General features: G+C 32.4%; 1 protein-coding gene across 1 annotated transcript in view; it reads right to left on the bottom strand.

Annotated features, from left to right (window-relative positions):
* Nucleotides 1-899: 899 nt before the first annotated feature.
* The window catches only part of BRIP1 (BRCA1 interacting DNA helicase 1), a 191,075-nt gene continuing 175,801 nt past the window's right edge, over nucleotides 900-16,173 (bottom strand). The window contains exons 18-20 of the mRNA XM_024757679.1: nucleotides 10,763-10,845; nucleotides 8,278-8,511; nucleotides 900-6,703 (exon numbers count right to left, since the gene is read on the bottom strand). Of these exons, the coding sequence (XP_024613447.1) occupies nucleotides 5,955-6,703; nucleotides 8,278-8,511; nucleotides 10,763-10,845 (1,066 nt within the window). The 3' untranslated portion in view covers nucleotides 900-5,954. The remainder of the gene's footprint in view (nucleotides 6,704-8,277; nucleotides 8,512-10,762; nucleotides 10,846-16,173) is intronic.

Here is a 16,173-nt window from a genome sequence, read left to right as displayed (position 1 = left end):
TGGGCACTTCAGGAAACGTAGCATATCCTGAAATTCCTCAAGAATATATTTTAAAATTGAGCATTTTTCCATTAAAATTAAAAAAAATCTGTTAAGAATTTTCCTGTTAAACAGATTATGCTGTTAACTTACAGATCCTCTATAATCTTAATTGTGCTTAACAGTATGCATATACTCAACAAACACTGCCTTGCCTGTATTACAGCTCCTATCACATTGTACTATAAATGTTTACTTATATGTGAATTAGGCTGTGAATTCCTAGTAGATATATCCTCGTCATACTCATCTTTGGTATCCCTAGAGTATAGCACTGCTCTTAATACAAAGTAGGCTCTCAAAATATGCAGATGAAAAAGTAGATGAATGATTAAATGCCAGGTAATATGAAAAGTGTCTGGATTCTTAGGGGTCACAGTGGGCCAGAGAGACAGACTTCTCAACAATTAATTGCAATACCAAACAACAAATACTACACTGGGACAAAGGCAGGAAAAATTAACTTTGTCCCAGGGTCATAATGGGCTTTAAAAGGTTTACAAAATAGCTGTCATTTTTGGCTAATCAATTAGCTAACATGAAATTCAATTCCTATTTTAGAATCCAATGTGTCAGAATAGTACTGTTTATGAACATCTCAAAGAGACTGTACAAAAATCCAACATTCTTTGTAAGTTAAAATTGGTAAAAATCACACCCTTTGGAAAAAAAGAAAGAGAAAAGACAATCTCTGGCCCACAGCTGAAGGATTAGAGAAAATGTAAGGGATTTAATGCTGTTAGGGTAAGAATAACAAATTTGGAAAGAGAAGGGTCACTAGTCTTGAAATTAGTCAAATGAAATAGGCATTTATGAAAGCCAAGTATCCATATATAAAGTCCTGATAGAAATACATTATTAATAGAATGTATCAATTAATTTAGTCAGTAAATATAATGTTGGGAGTACAGCAGTAAACAACAGAGACTGCCCCCACCCCCAACAAAAATCCCTGCCCTATGAATCGTACATAGAATGTTCTCAGTGCAAATTACAGATTTCAGTGTTCTGCTGATGACATTTTTGTTTGTAATGTGTACACATTTTAAGATATAAAAATGAAATGTAAAAAATGGAAAATACATTTTCACAATATTTAACTACACAGAATTTTTAATAAAGCTCCAAGTGCCTTTCAGCGCTTGGACCAAATTCTAACAGGTTTATTAGTCCTTTTGAAGGTGCAATTTCAGGATACTGAGAAAACAATTGTACTAGATTATTGTTGCAGTTTCCTAACAACTACCATTTGGACAGTGGTTCAACATTTATAAAGTACTTTCACATATTGCATATCATCTCATTTAATCATCACAATACTTTTCTTAGGTAGATACTGCTCACTTTTTTCACCCCCAGAAAATAAAGCTGAGGCTCAATGAGTTAAACTAATATGACCAAGGCCACTCAGTAAATAGCAGGGCCAAAACTCAAACTCATACTTTTGACCCCCAATTCTGTTATCTGTCTCCTTGTCTGATGTAAAAAAAAAAAGCTTTTATGCACTCTATTGCATCTGATACTCATAATGTTTATTTCTTATGAAATTATTATTTATTAACATTTTAAGGTGAAAAAACAGAAGTTCAGAGAAGATAAGTAACGTGCCCAAAGTAAGTCAGCAGGTGGTATCAGAACATGTTTCCATGTCTAATGGTAACAAAGCCCATGTATATTGCCAATCAACTTTAAAGACTGAAATATGGAAATATTAATACATCAATCTACTTTACTGTAATTTAGGTTGGTCCATACTAAGGATGGCACAGAGTAATTTTTTATATTTCCTACTGCCTTCTGCTTTAGGTAACCACAAGCAATAAAACCCTGACTGGCAAGGTGGATTACTTGGGTCCTTTTACAACAGATACAATAAAAGAGATCAATGTTTGAAAGGATGGTTAACATTTAAATAGGAATACCATAACACTAGTTTGAAAAAAAGGGAAAATATACCAAAACAATTCTTGATCCAAAATAACAACAACCAGTATTTAATATCTCTAAATCTTTTCACTATATATGAATCATACATAAAAGACGATGGCATCTAACTTAGTTTACATACATGACATGCCACCTGTACAATCAGTACTTTGTAACAGAAAGGAGACAAAGGAAACCTTTTAAATTAAGCTTTGTAAATACAGATGTAAAATAATGTGAAATGGTGAAATTTTGGGTAAAAGCACAAGAGAATCAAAATCACAAAAGACCAAAATTAAAAAACACAAACTATAAAGCATACTAAAATATGTACCTCACTGTGCCTTGTGAACAAATATTCCTTTTAATCAGAATTTACCATTAGATTTTCAAAGGTTAATTTCTGGGAATACAATTTTTGTTTTCCTTGTAATACATTGAAACTTATTTATTATAGAGTAGAATTTGGTATAAGATGGGTTGTTTTGGATCTTGTCCAGGAGTTCAGTTACTGAAAGCACTTCATTATAAGATGGTTTCACCAATAAGGTGATCCACTGGCTCAGATCACATGGATATTACAACAAGGCCCCATTGTAGAGTACAGGAAGGCAGGCAGCTAATGGTCTATCAAATGAAACCTTAAGAAACAAAATGCTTTTTTTTTTGGTAGACATGAAAATTGCTTCAGGCTAGAGAATCATAAGCCTAGGTCATATATTTAAATTTCCATTGCCTGAAGTGATGTCTTTATGTTTAATCGCTGCACAGATACTTTATATTAAAGTTTTGTCTTCCTTAGACATTCACTGTTTGATGTGGTATTACATTTATTTTTTATTATGAAAAAGTTCAGAAAAAATAAGTTCACTTTTAATACTGCCTTTTTATTTACAAAAAATTGACTGCATTTGTCTATAAAAATAGACAAGACTCTACCACAAATTCGTAACAGTTAAAGTAAAATCTTGTGCAGCTTACTGATAAATCTGAGGCTAAAAAGATCATGAGCAAGAATAATTGTGTAGTAAGCAAATACCAAAATAATGCCATCAGAGATTAAATAACTAAATAACCAGTCTTTCAAGTGATTTTACAATAGGTGTTTTGACTTCATGGAGTTTTATAAGCAATTTCAAAGAATTAAATATTTTGAATGTGTTTTACTACAGGAACATAGCATGAGAAGGTCATATTGCAGAAAAATAATATGGAAAAGCATGTGAACTTAGAAACAATACAAAATTAAAAACCACTTAATAATTAAATGCATAGTAGTAGCACAAAGAGTTGTCATTAATTTCCAACACAATTATTAAAGGTTTTAAATGATTCATGTAAACTTCAAAAGTCAAGTCATGAAGCATCTACTCTTCACAATGTACCTTTCTTCCATGAACCAAGCCCCTTCTCCAGCTGGTAGTTTTCCTGATTCGTGGCCTGTATGTTCTATGTATTTTCAGCCCTTAAATAAATTCAGTATTAGATGATTATTTCATATGCATGGAACGGGTAAGGCAAATTACTTGATGAACAATTTCTATCTTATATATCTCAGCCTTAAAAAATAAACGAGACAAGTAACTTACCCTTCCTACTATACAATGCTTGTTTATTGTCAGTTTATCTCCTATCTGTCTATCTGTCTGTCTATCTATCTATCATCATTAGGGAAGTCTTTGTATAAAGCAAGAGTGTACTCCAGATACATGATTGATTTACCAAGTAATAATTGAGGGCTTGCCATGTGCCAGATACTCTTTTAAATGCTTTTACATGTTTTAACTTAAACTTTCTAAAACATCTCTTTAAAAAGTATTTTATCACTAATGAAAATGTTTTCCCTCACACTCTTTATAAAGGCTAGACTTTACTTCTTGCAATACCAACCTGGTCAAGGCTGTGATCTGAGGAGACTATATACCTGATTCAACCATGATACCATTGTACAAAATTTTTGAAGCACCTCTTGGAATTACTAAAAGCTTGTGCCACATCTCTATGTACATTCTCAGTAGTGGAAATTTTTAGTCTTGGAGAGAATTAGATTTTGGAAAGAATAAATTATATCTAGGGAAAGGAATGGTATTTGAGATCAAGCTGGATGATAACACTAAGATATGACTAAAAAATAATGTGTTTGATTTTTCTCAGGTAGTTTACCAAATCTTCTAAGGGCAATTTTAAGGATTCAAAAATATTTTAATTGCAGCACTGGTAAAATAAATACTTGCTTCCCAAGTTATTATATACATATTCATACAATTATTCATGTTACCTTTTATACAAATGGTTTGCTTTATTTTAAGCATTTTGCAACCAAAGCAAATGAAAATTTATTCAGAATAAAATATCAACATATATTCCTTTAAATTATGGATTTTTAAAGCTGAAAGGGATTTGCATGATTTTATAGTACTAAACTACACATTTCACAGATGAAACTAATTCCCCAAAAGGCATGGTGATTGCCAACATGACTTAGCAAATTAGTGGCAGAGCCAAGAATAGAGCCCAAGTCTCTTGTCTTCCACCTGGTATTTTTTCTACTACCACACCACCCTTGATGTGTGGATTAAGAACTATTCCAAAGATGACAAATGATTTCACCCTTTCAAAACAATTTAAAAATTAATCCAGTGCTTGAAACTTTTTACTGATCACCTAAGAAAAAGATCTAATACTAGGTGGGACTGAATATATCCCAATCTGCAGATAAATTCTTTAACTGGTAAATTATCAATTTAAATTTCTTTGAACTATGCTTAGAGTTGTAACATCCAATGCTATAGAAACAATTAAGCTGTATTCAATATAAATGTCATCAAAATGAAAGTAAACATATGCATATATAATAAATCATTGTTCCAAATGAATATAAAAGATACCTGACTGCTGAGAATTTTGACTTGAAAATAATAAACCACATCAACAACTTGAACAGCTCATAACATTTCAATTCAAATCACTCCAAGAAGGCTAAATGTCTATTGAGTAACAGATGTTTCTTGGAAAAGATTGGTGAATGTATTTTTGGAATGATGTCAGAGAAGAGCTCCTTTTATAACCATTTTTGATCAGAAATGTAGCTTCATTCACAAAAACAAAGAGTCAAAATTTACAGAAAAGCTTACTCAGCTATAAGGGAACATTTTTCAGCTACAGTTACATGTTTAGCTTTACTTATTAAATTTATATTTGAAGTCTTCTATCTTAGTTGCATAACTGAAGCCTTTATGCTAGAACATGTCACTTTTTTCTGCAATGGTGATGAAGCTAAATAATTAGAATTGAAAATTTGGAGTTCTTCATTTGGCATTTTATAATTTTACATAAATTTGTTTAAAACATGCTTGGTTTTGATTTAACAAACAAAAATGTAAAACAATTTCAATTAAAAATACATGTAGTTTTCTTCCTTAATTCTTAATTACTTATAAGTAGGCAGTTTAATACAGGAATATACTTTTCAAGAAAACTGATTTCTAAAAAAAAAAACCTCAGACTGATCTGAGGTAAAATCTACAGTGAAACATGACTGAGGGGTGACTGGATTAGATTGCTATTAATTTTTACACAGCAGTATGAAAACAAATGGATGAAGAGGACTACAAAATACAAATATTTATGTAAAATTTAAAGTGCCTTAGGAAACTGCATATCTTCCAGATTGTTTAATTTAATATTGCATTTAGCTAAGGAAGACTTGGAGGAAAATATTTTTTATGAATCAATTTATCAAAACTTGAGAATAGTAAAACTTATATTTCTGAACATAATATAGACTTTGGATTAAAGTGAATTATATATCTCAAATTAAAAAAAAAAGCTATGTCACTTATCCAATGTACAAATTATCATTCACAATAGAGTTTAATATAAGCATGACGACATGCTTTTATACCTTGACAGTTAAGTATTATTACCTAACACCAGGGAACACATCTTTATTTTTGGGAGGAGACTGTTTAAAGTTCTTTACATCCGTTTCATGAGTTTTTTCCCAGTTCCAATTCATTTATATGAGTCATTTTTACATTACTACCAATGTCATCAACTTTACTTTCTTTAATATGCGTGAGTCTATTCAACTTTGTGCCTGTGCAATCCTCAGCTTTCATTTCTCTGACTGAATCCATTCCTTTCATAGTTTTAATTTCAAAAAGATCTTCAGCTAAAATGCAATTTGAATTATTAGCCAATCTGTTGTCTCTATCAGTTCCAACTAGTTCATTCTTTTCTTCATTTGTATCTATGGGATCATAAAGTTCGGGTGTAAAATAGATAGATTCATCCTCTGCTTCTGTTTCAAAAGCTGTATTTGAAGTAGAAAGTTCAGCTTCTTCACTTACTAGAGATAACAGAATGTCTGGATCTTCTGGATTCAGGAGAGTAGCATTAATCTTTATTGATGGAACAACGGTTTCCGATTGAGGGCATGGTCCAAGTGATGTGTTTACTGTCAGAGAGGAGGACTCATATTTATCAGTGAGTGGCAAAACTGCTTCACATCCCTTTTCTGTTTTGAAAGTGGAAGAATTAGAGGCACAGTCTTCTGATGACCTAAACTTAGGTGTTCCAGTCAAAATTTTACCAGTAAGATACTGTTCCAGAAAATTACTGCCAGACCAGCTAACTCTGTTTGTTTGTTTGTTGAAGGTTGGGCTTGTGGATCTGGAAATCACAATTTTTTCTGCTCCTACTGCCTGGGTAGACTCTTCCAATAATAATGGATCATCTACAAATACAAAGATATGAGTGTTAACTTTCTGTTCCTAATGTAGTATTTGTTATATTAAAACAATTTTTGTTAGAAATACTGAAATAACTGTATAGGATACATAATTGAGAGCCCATAACAAGTAGTAGCAGGACTTCCATCTTAGAATGGAAGCATTCTAAGCAATCCATCTTCAAGCACAACATGTTAACTCTGAAAGGAATCTTAGGTCTCCAGTGGTTCCCAGCCCAAGTTATAATGCTGTCTGGTAAACTATCAAATTCCACACCAGGGACCTCAGAAGTGAACAAGAAAAGAAATGGTAAAAAGGAAGAGGAAGAGGAATGAGTAAAGGAGGGAACAGGCTGTAAAAATGCCTTAAAAATCCACTCACCAATGATTGAGAAAAACTGACCTAGACTAATTCCCTTAAGGAAACTGACAACCACCAAGACTAAGTTATTTGCTTAAAGCTATAGAATTGGTTGGTAATCAGACCTGGACTAGAACCTAGCTTTCCTGATTATCAGTATAATGGCCTAGAATTCACTATGACATTTAGCTAGGATAGAAGCATATACTATAAAATATTTAAAAAGTAATATATTAAACTACTATTATATTAATTAAATATATTAATTAATTAATTAATTAAAACAATTAATTAATTAAAACAATTAAAATGATATCCAATGATACAGAACAGTTTGGCAAACTTTTTCTATAATAGGCCAGACAGTAAATATTTTAGGCTTTGTGGATCACATTGTATCAGTTGCAACTACTCAATTATGCTATTCTAGTGCAATACATACAACTACTCAACTCTATTGTTGTGTACAATATATAAATGATTGGGTGTGGCTGTATTCCATTAAACTTTACTTACAAAAACAGCAGGCCAAATTTGGTCCACAGGCCACAGTTTGCTAATCCCTGATGCATTATATTCTAATATATTTTAAACTATATTTTAATTTTCTAAATTATATTTTTATCCAGTATGTTCTGATATTTTAAAATATCATTTTTTTATCATTTAGAATAAATGACTCTCACTTCTCTAAAATAAGAAATTCATGTAAGACAATTATCTATAAATTAGGTCAATTTTTAATATCACCTTTAGAAAAACATTACCATTTGCATAGTGCTTTACAATGTTGTGATATTTATCATCTTATTAGATCTTTACAACCCAACCTGGAGGGATAGGTAGGCAGATATCCCTTCTATTAAGACTCAAAAAGTTAAGTGACTTGCTCGGGAGTGGGGGGTCACAAAGTTAGTTAGTGGCAAAGCTTCTAAGTGGAAAACCAGAAAATATGTGTAGATCTCCTCAAAAATTTGTTCCCATTCTGATACAAATTATTTTATGATAACACCTTATAATAACCAACATATTTAAGGACATTAATCTGTAGCATAACAAATATCATTTCACTAAACACAATGAAAGACTTCTCTACTAAATGTAAATGGTTAGAACTTTTCATATTTTTCTCCTTTCTGGAGATGATGTCTCTTGGTAAAGATGGACTTTTATCTATCATTTTAGGACACTGTAGCTCTTAGACACATTTTTACTTTACCTTCCCTAGGATATTCTGGTGATAGATGGCTTGCTGCTTCTAATAAATAAGTTGAGGTATTATCCTTCAAACAAGCCACTGCAAGCGGAGACTCATTGTCCTGTATAGATTTTCTGTCTTCTTTGTATACATCAATGACCTTTCGGTGCTTTTTGGAAAATTCAGCCAAGGACTCCAGCGCACTCTCAAAGGTTGAATGGTGCTGAATCAGCTGCCGAACCCACTTAGAAAGTCCTAAGGCAAAAAGTAAACCCAGCAAAGAAACTTTGGTTATTCAGTGAAGATATTATGTATTAAGAAAAAAAAATTAGATAACTTCTCTGGTGAGGTAATCTACTTTGAATTTAGAGGATACAGGGTGGTTCTCTACATTTTTCCTGACTTTTTACCTTCATGTGTACAATATGCTCTTGTATCAGTAGCATTTCTCTTTACATGCAGTGATTGCCAACTGGATGGAGGGAAGAGGCAGTGGGAGTAGAATGGAGATGGGAAAATATTATTTGTCAATTAAGAATAACTGGGGAATAAGGCAAATTTAATTTTATCATAATTCCCCACAAAAAATTACCTACCTTTTAATTGCAGAGAAAATACAAGTTCTAAACAACACAATCTTTTATTCCAACTTTTAAATTTGACTCCTTTAGCAAAAATAAATTCAAGATTACAGTCTCATAGGTTTTTTTTTTTGTTCGCTTGTTTCCCTTCTCCTTCCAATTCCAAATATATCAAACTATTCTGGGAGTAAAAGGAATAACACTGTTTTATGGGCAAATCATGTCCTATCTGAATATTTATTACATAATTATTTTTTAATATATAAATAATCAAGTTGTAAGGGACAAGATTTGACCCTGTGACATGTGAAAACTGCATAAAAATAAACCATATTAACAGTATAAGGTGTTTTGGAGTATGACTCACTTCAGAATGAAATTCAGATATTTGGACTTTAGAAAATAAATATTCTCTGCTGATGTTACTAAAACGTCATCTTTTGGAGTAATTTAAAAAGTCACTATGGTATTTTAAGTTGAGAGGAAGGTAAGACAGGGCTTCAAGCAATTTGAACTATTATTCTTTCATTTCAAATACATTCCTTTAGTTTTTTTGTTTAATGGAGCTTTTCTATCAACTATTCTTTTGTGTGTTGAATTTAAACAAAAATTAGTCATCAAATGGAATTTGTATGTTGTTGTGCTGTATTGCCTAGATAAGATTTCAAAGTTTATGAGTCTCAGAAAAAATAAAAACCTTACAGAAAATAATGGAAAATACTTAATTCAAAAAAATCTCTCAACAAATCTGAACTACAAGGTAAAAATTTCAGTTCTAGATTTTAAAATAAGAAAAAAAAAACTTAAACAGCATTTTTTAAAAGTTCTTTATTTTTGTTTGCTTGGGGAAAATAATTATACCAAATAAGAATATGAAAATTTCCCAAATTGAAAAATTTTAGCGTTATAGTTATTGCTTTCATTTCGAACTTTTTGTGATCAAAGAAAGCCTTTTCAGTGTAAAATGTCAGTTTGCTTTTGAAAACTTGAAAGAATCTGAGCTCCACCTGCTGACTAAACATAAGCACTTAACATTTGTTTTTGGTTATATCTTGGCCTTGGCTTGCTTTACAGGGAAAGAGAAGAAAAGACTAATAAGGCAGCATTTCCTGCTTCAATCCAGGTGGATATGTTTTAATATTGAACCAAATATAATAATTAGGCTCTGAAATATAAAAAGTAGAGTCCATACCCATAGACAGCTAATCTGAAACAAATTTAAAAATTAGCATCTTTTCATTATAGTATGGTATGAACTTTTTAGCTCTAAAGATAACAATAAAAACGCAAGTACTTCCAACAGTTCTTTAATAACAGATGGATTCCTGGTATTAATTCGGATGAAAACTACAGGCACACAGTATTTGTTCATTTGAGTGGAGAAAAATGACCATGTACTTGATCTTGCAGCATGCAGTGGCGCTTTTTTTTCTTTTTAGAAAATACTAGCTCTAATATAAACTCTATAACAACTGAAGCATTTCTAAACAAACACAACACACATACAACAATAAAACTCAAATAATCCAGAATGAAAGAATAAAAAGAATCCTAAGCACCAAATGATTGCTTGTGTGCTTAAATGTAAAAACTTAATATTTCTTGGAAAACTCATTTCTGTGGAACAGCTTTTTCCCTGACAATGGTAAATAAATTATTGCTATGTTACCGAATCAAATCCCACATTCTGGTGAAATTGAAGGATCTTGATTGATTAATACTACATCAGTAACCAGATTCTCCTCTATAAAGATTTTTTGTAAACACAGAAGCATTAAAAGGCTAGATTTCCAGTCAATGTGAATTTTTCCATGTTTGATCTAGTAATTCAAATTCTCTATCCAATTCTTTGCTTTAAAAATAGAAGTCATTAAATACCAAAGATTGTTACTAATTCGTACTCTAAGCCCAGCAGAGAATCTTACCAGATATGTATCGACTTGGGTTACTCCTGAAGCGATCATCCACTAGAATAAGAGCTCCCCAATCATTTCTGTGTCGAATACACCTATAAAAAATAGGGAGAAAATGAAATAAACATAACAGTGAAAATAAAGCCACATTTCTAGTGGGACAGACAGAAAGTTGAGAAAATCAATGATGTGTCTGTCAGGTATCAAAATCAATGACATGTCCTTTAATCAAAGTCATTATTATGAGTAAAGTTTTCAGAAACTACTCAGTACAATGTACCAAAGTAGGTGTATTAAAAACTCTCCTACTTTTGCCAACTACTGATAACATACACAAAAATGTTACATGCATTCTATTTTGAAAGACAAGAAAATTATAGAAAATATTTCCCAAAACATTCTTTACACACACAATATTTTTTACCTTAAGTATTATATTAGCTGTAGATTTTATGTACATAACTTTTATTCTGGTTTAACAAGTTTTTAATCATAAATGAGTAAGTTTGTAAAAAAATTTTTGCACCAATTGATATAATCATGTAGTTGTTCTTTTTAGACTGTTAATATGGTGGATTATACTGGCAAAATTTCAAATACTGAGCTTGCCTTTCTTTCATCCCTAGAATAACCACTATGGTCATGTGCATTATTCTTTTTATAGATTGTTGGGTTCAATTTGCTAATTTAAAAAATTTTAAACATTATTAAAATTTTTTAAATTTAGTGGTTTTTCAGTTTGCAGGGCAGAAATTGAGACACAGATGTAGAGAATAAACGTATGGACACCAAGGGGGGAAAGCAGCGGGGGGTGGTGGTGGTGGTAGCGTGATGAATTGGGCGATTGGGATTGACATGTATACACTGATGTGTATAAAACTGATGGCTAACAAGGACCTGCTGTATAAAAAAAAAATTAAAAATAAAACTCAGTGGTTACATTTACAAGGTTCTGCAACCTATACCACTGTCTATTACAGAACATTTTTACCTCACCAAAAAGAAACCCCATGCCCATTAGTCACTCCCAATTACCCAGATCATTCCCCCTAACCCCTTGCAACCACAATCTACTTTCTGTCTGTATAGATATACCTATTTTGGACACTTCATATAACTAGAATCATTTATGTCATTTTGTGTCTGGCTTCTTTCACTTAGCATGATGTTTTCAAGGTTACTTGTATCGTGCATCAGTACTTTGTTCCTTCTTATGGCTGAATAATATTCCATTATATGGATATACCATAATTTATCCATTCATAAGTTAATGGGCATTTGGGTTGTTTCCACCTTTTGACTATTATGAATAATGCTACTATAAACATTTGTGTACAAGTTTTTATATGGATACATTTAAAAAATTCTTTTGGGTATATACTTAGGAATAGAATTGATAGGTTGTATACTCTACATTTAACTTTTAGAGGAACTGCTACATTTTTTTTTTTCCAAAGCAGTCACATAATTTTACATTTCCATTAGCTATGTATGAGATTTCCAATTTCTCCATAGCTTCACCAACACTTGTTACTGTCCATCTTTTTCAATAGATGTACCAGGAGGTATGAAATGGTATTTCACTCTGGTTTTGATTTACATTTCCCTAACGACTAATGATGTTCTGCATCTTTTCATGTGCACAATGGCCACGTGTGTATCCTTTTTTGGAGAAATGTCTATTTAAATTATTGGTCCAAATTAAAATTGCATTATTTATATTTTTATTGTTGAACTGTAAGAGTTCTTTATATATTCTGGATATAAGACCCTTATCAGATACATGATTTGCAAATATTTTAGAAACTGTTGCCTAATCCAAGGTCAAGAAAATTTATACCTTGTTAGTCTTTGATCCATTTTAACTTTTTTTTTTTTTTTTTTTTGTGGTATGCGGGCCTCTCACTGTTGTGGCCTCTCCCGTTGCAGAGCAGAGGCTCCGGATGCGCAGGCTCAGTGGCCATGGCTATGGCTCACAGACCTAGCCGCTCCTCGGCATGTGGGATCTTCCCGGACCGGGGCACGAACCCGTGTCTCCTGCATCAGCAGGCGGACTCTCAACCACTGCGCCACCAGGGAAGCCCTTGAGTTAACTTTTGTATATGGTGTGAGGTAGGGGTCTAACTTCATTCCTTTCCAGGTGGATATCCAATTATCCAAGAATTATCTGTGAAAAAGACTATTCTTTCCTCATTAAATTGTCTTGACACTTCTGTCAAAAATCCATTCACTGTAAATGCATGGGTTTGTTTCTGGACCCTCAATTTTACCCCTTGTTCTACATGTCTGTATTACATCAATACAATACAGTCTTGATTACTGTAGTTTTGCAGTAAGTTTCAAATTGAGAATTGTCAGTTCTCCAGTTTTGTTCTTCTTTTTCAAATTTTTTGTGGCTATTCTGGGTCTCTTTCAATTTCCATATGAATTTTAGGATCAGCTCTCAATTTCTGCACCCAATCCAGCTGGAATTCTGGTTGGGATTATATTAAATCTGTAGATCAATTTGGGGGAGAATGTTATCTCAATAATAATGTTTTCCAATCTGTCATCATGGAATTCTCCCATTTATTTAGAAATTTCTTTCAACAATATTTTGAAGCTTTCAGGGTACTTTCATTAAAGTTATTTCTAAGTATCTTGCTCTTTTTGATGCTACTGTAAATGGAATTAACTTGATTTCATTTTTGGATTGTTCATTGCTGGTGTATAAAAATGTAACTGATATTTGTATAGTGAATACGCATCCTATAACTTTGCTGAACTTGTTTTAGTTCTAAATAGTTATTTTTTATGGATTCCTTAGGATTTCTATGTAGAATATCATGTCATTTGCAAATTTAAAGATAATTTTACTTCTTTTCCAATCTGGATATCTTTTATTTCTTTTTCTTGCCTAATTGCCCTGGCTAGAAACTCCAACACAATAATGAATACAAGTGGTGAGAGCGGCCATCCTTATTTTATTCTCAAACTTAAGAGAAAAATGATAACTTTCACCATTCAGTATGATGTTAACTACTGTATGCATACATGCCCTTTAAGGTTTAGGAAGTACCTGCTATTCCTACTTTGTTGAGTGTTATATTGTCAATTGCTTTTTCTCATCTTGAGATGATCTTGTGGTTTTTGTACTTTACTCTAATATGGTGTTACACTGATTTTAGCTGAACCAATAAACTGGCAGGGTGTTGAACCACCTTGCAGTCCTGAGATAAATTCCACTTGGTCACTGTGTGCAATCCTTTTAGTAAGTTGCTGGATTCAGTTTTCTACTTTTCTGTTGAGGATTTTTGCATCTATAACCATAAGAGATACTGCTCTGTAGCTTTCTTGTGATGTCTGATTACTTTTGGTATCAGGCAACACTAGCCTCATGGAATAAACTGGTACCTGTTTCCTGTTCTATTTTTCATAAGCGTTTGTAAAGGATTCTCTTTAAATGTTTGCTAGAATTCATCAGTGGAGTCATTCTTTCCTGGGCTTTTCTTTGTATGAAATTTTCGTATTACTAATTCTTCCACCTCTTCACTTGTTATAGATCTATTCAGACATTCTACTGCTTGAGTGTCAGTTTCCATAGCTGTGTCTATGAATTTGTCCATCTTTTTTTTTAAAAAATAAATTTATTTATTATCTTTTTATTTCTGGCTGTGTTGGGTCTTCATTGCTGCACATGGGCTTTCTCTAATTGCGGCGAGCAGGAGCTGGTGGCTTCTCTTGTTGCTGAGCATGGGCTCTCGGCACACAGGCTTCAGTAGTTGTGGCATGTGGTCTCAGTAGTTGTGAATTGCGGGCTCTACAGCACAGGCTCAGTAGTTGTGGCACACAGGCTTAGTTGCTCCACAGCATGTGGGATCTTCCCAGGCCAGGGCTCTAACGTGTGTCCCCTGCATTGGCAGGAGGATTCTTAACAACTGTGCCACCAGGGAAGTCCTGAATTTGTCCAACTTATCTAAATTATCTATTTTGTTGTCATACAATTGTTCAAGTATTCTCTTATAATGCTTTATATTTCTGTAAGTTTGGCAGTAACAACCCCTCTTTCATTCCTAATTTTAGTAATTTGAGTCCTTTCTGCATTTTTTCTTGGTCAGTCTAGTTAAATGTCAATTTTCTTGATCTTTTCAAAGAGCCAACTTTTGTTACCCTGACTTTTTCTACTTTATTTTCTATTTCCTTTATTTCCATTCTAATCTCTACTATTCCTTTGATCTGCTTGTCTTGGGTTTGATTTGCCCTTCTTTCCTTAATTCCTTAAGGTAGAAGGTTAGAGTACTGATTTCAGATATTCTTTTTTTTTTAATATAGACATTTATAAAAATAAATTTCTCTCTGAGCACTGCTTTTACTCTACCCTCAAAATTTTGGTACACTGTGTTATCATATTCATTTATCACAAGGTATTTTCTAATCTCCCTTTTGATTTCTTCTTTGATCCACTGGTTAGGAGTATGTTCTTTAATTTCCACGTATTTATAAGTTTTTAAATTTTCTGTCTGTTACTGATTTATACTATCATTCCACTGTGATCAGAAAAGATACTTTCTATGATTTTAACCATTTAAAATGTATTGAAATTTATTTTGTAGCCTAACATATGGTCTGTCCTGAAGTATGTGTCATGTACACTTAAGAAGAATGTGCATTCTGTTATTGTAGGGTAGAGTGTAATAAATATGTTAGGTTTGTAACTGTTGGTTTATAGTGCTGTTCAAGACTTTCCTTTTCTGTTGATTTTCTTTCTAACTGTTCTATCCATTATTGAAAGTGGGGCATTAAAGTCTCCAACTATAACTGTTGAATTAATGGAGTGAAAATTTTATTAGAAAATTTCTAGTAACAAAAAGGTTATTTTGTCTGGTATTAGTATAACCAAATCAGTTGTCTTTTGTTTACTGCTTGCATGTCTTTTTCTGTTTACACTTGATCTAGTTGTGTTTTTTAACCAAAGCATTTATCTTTCAGGCAGCATAAAGTTGGATCATGTTCTTTTTAAAAAAATTCATTTTGCCAATCTTCTTCTTTTGATTGGAGTGCTTCGTCCATTTACACTTAATGTAATTACTGATAAGGTAGAATTTACTTAGCTATTTTGCAAATATCCACTTTACTATTTGTTTTCTATGTCTTTTTTGTTATTGTTCTTCCACTATTCCTTCATTACTGCCTTCTTCTGTGTGCAATAGATATTTGAGTTATTTTATTAATGGTTGCTTTGAGGATTATAATAAACACCTTAATTTATAAAAATCTATTTTGGATTGATAGCAACTTAATTTCAGTAGTATACAAAAACACTGCTCCTGTATAACTGTTTCTTCCCCCCAACCCTTGTGCTATTACTTTAATATAAATTATATCTTTAAACATTGTACACCTGTGCATAAAAGAGTTAATACAGCAGGCCAAGTTGCTTATCC

This window comes from Neophocaena asiaeorientalis, unplaced genomic scaffold (assembly GCF_003031525.2).
Source record: "Neophocaena asiaeorientalis asiaeorientalis breed wild unplaced genomic scaffold, Neophocaena_asiaeorientalis_V1.1 scaffold327, whole genome shotgun sequence".
Taxonomy (NCBI): domain Eukaryota; kingdom Metazoa; phylum Chordata; class Mammalia; order Artiodactyla; family Phocoenidae; genus Neophocaena; species Neophocaena asiaeorientalis.
Note: the sequence above shows the minus strand (reverse complement) of the source record. Positions and strands in the feature narration are given on the sequence as shown.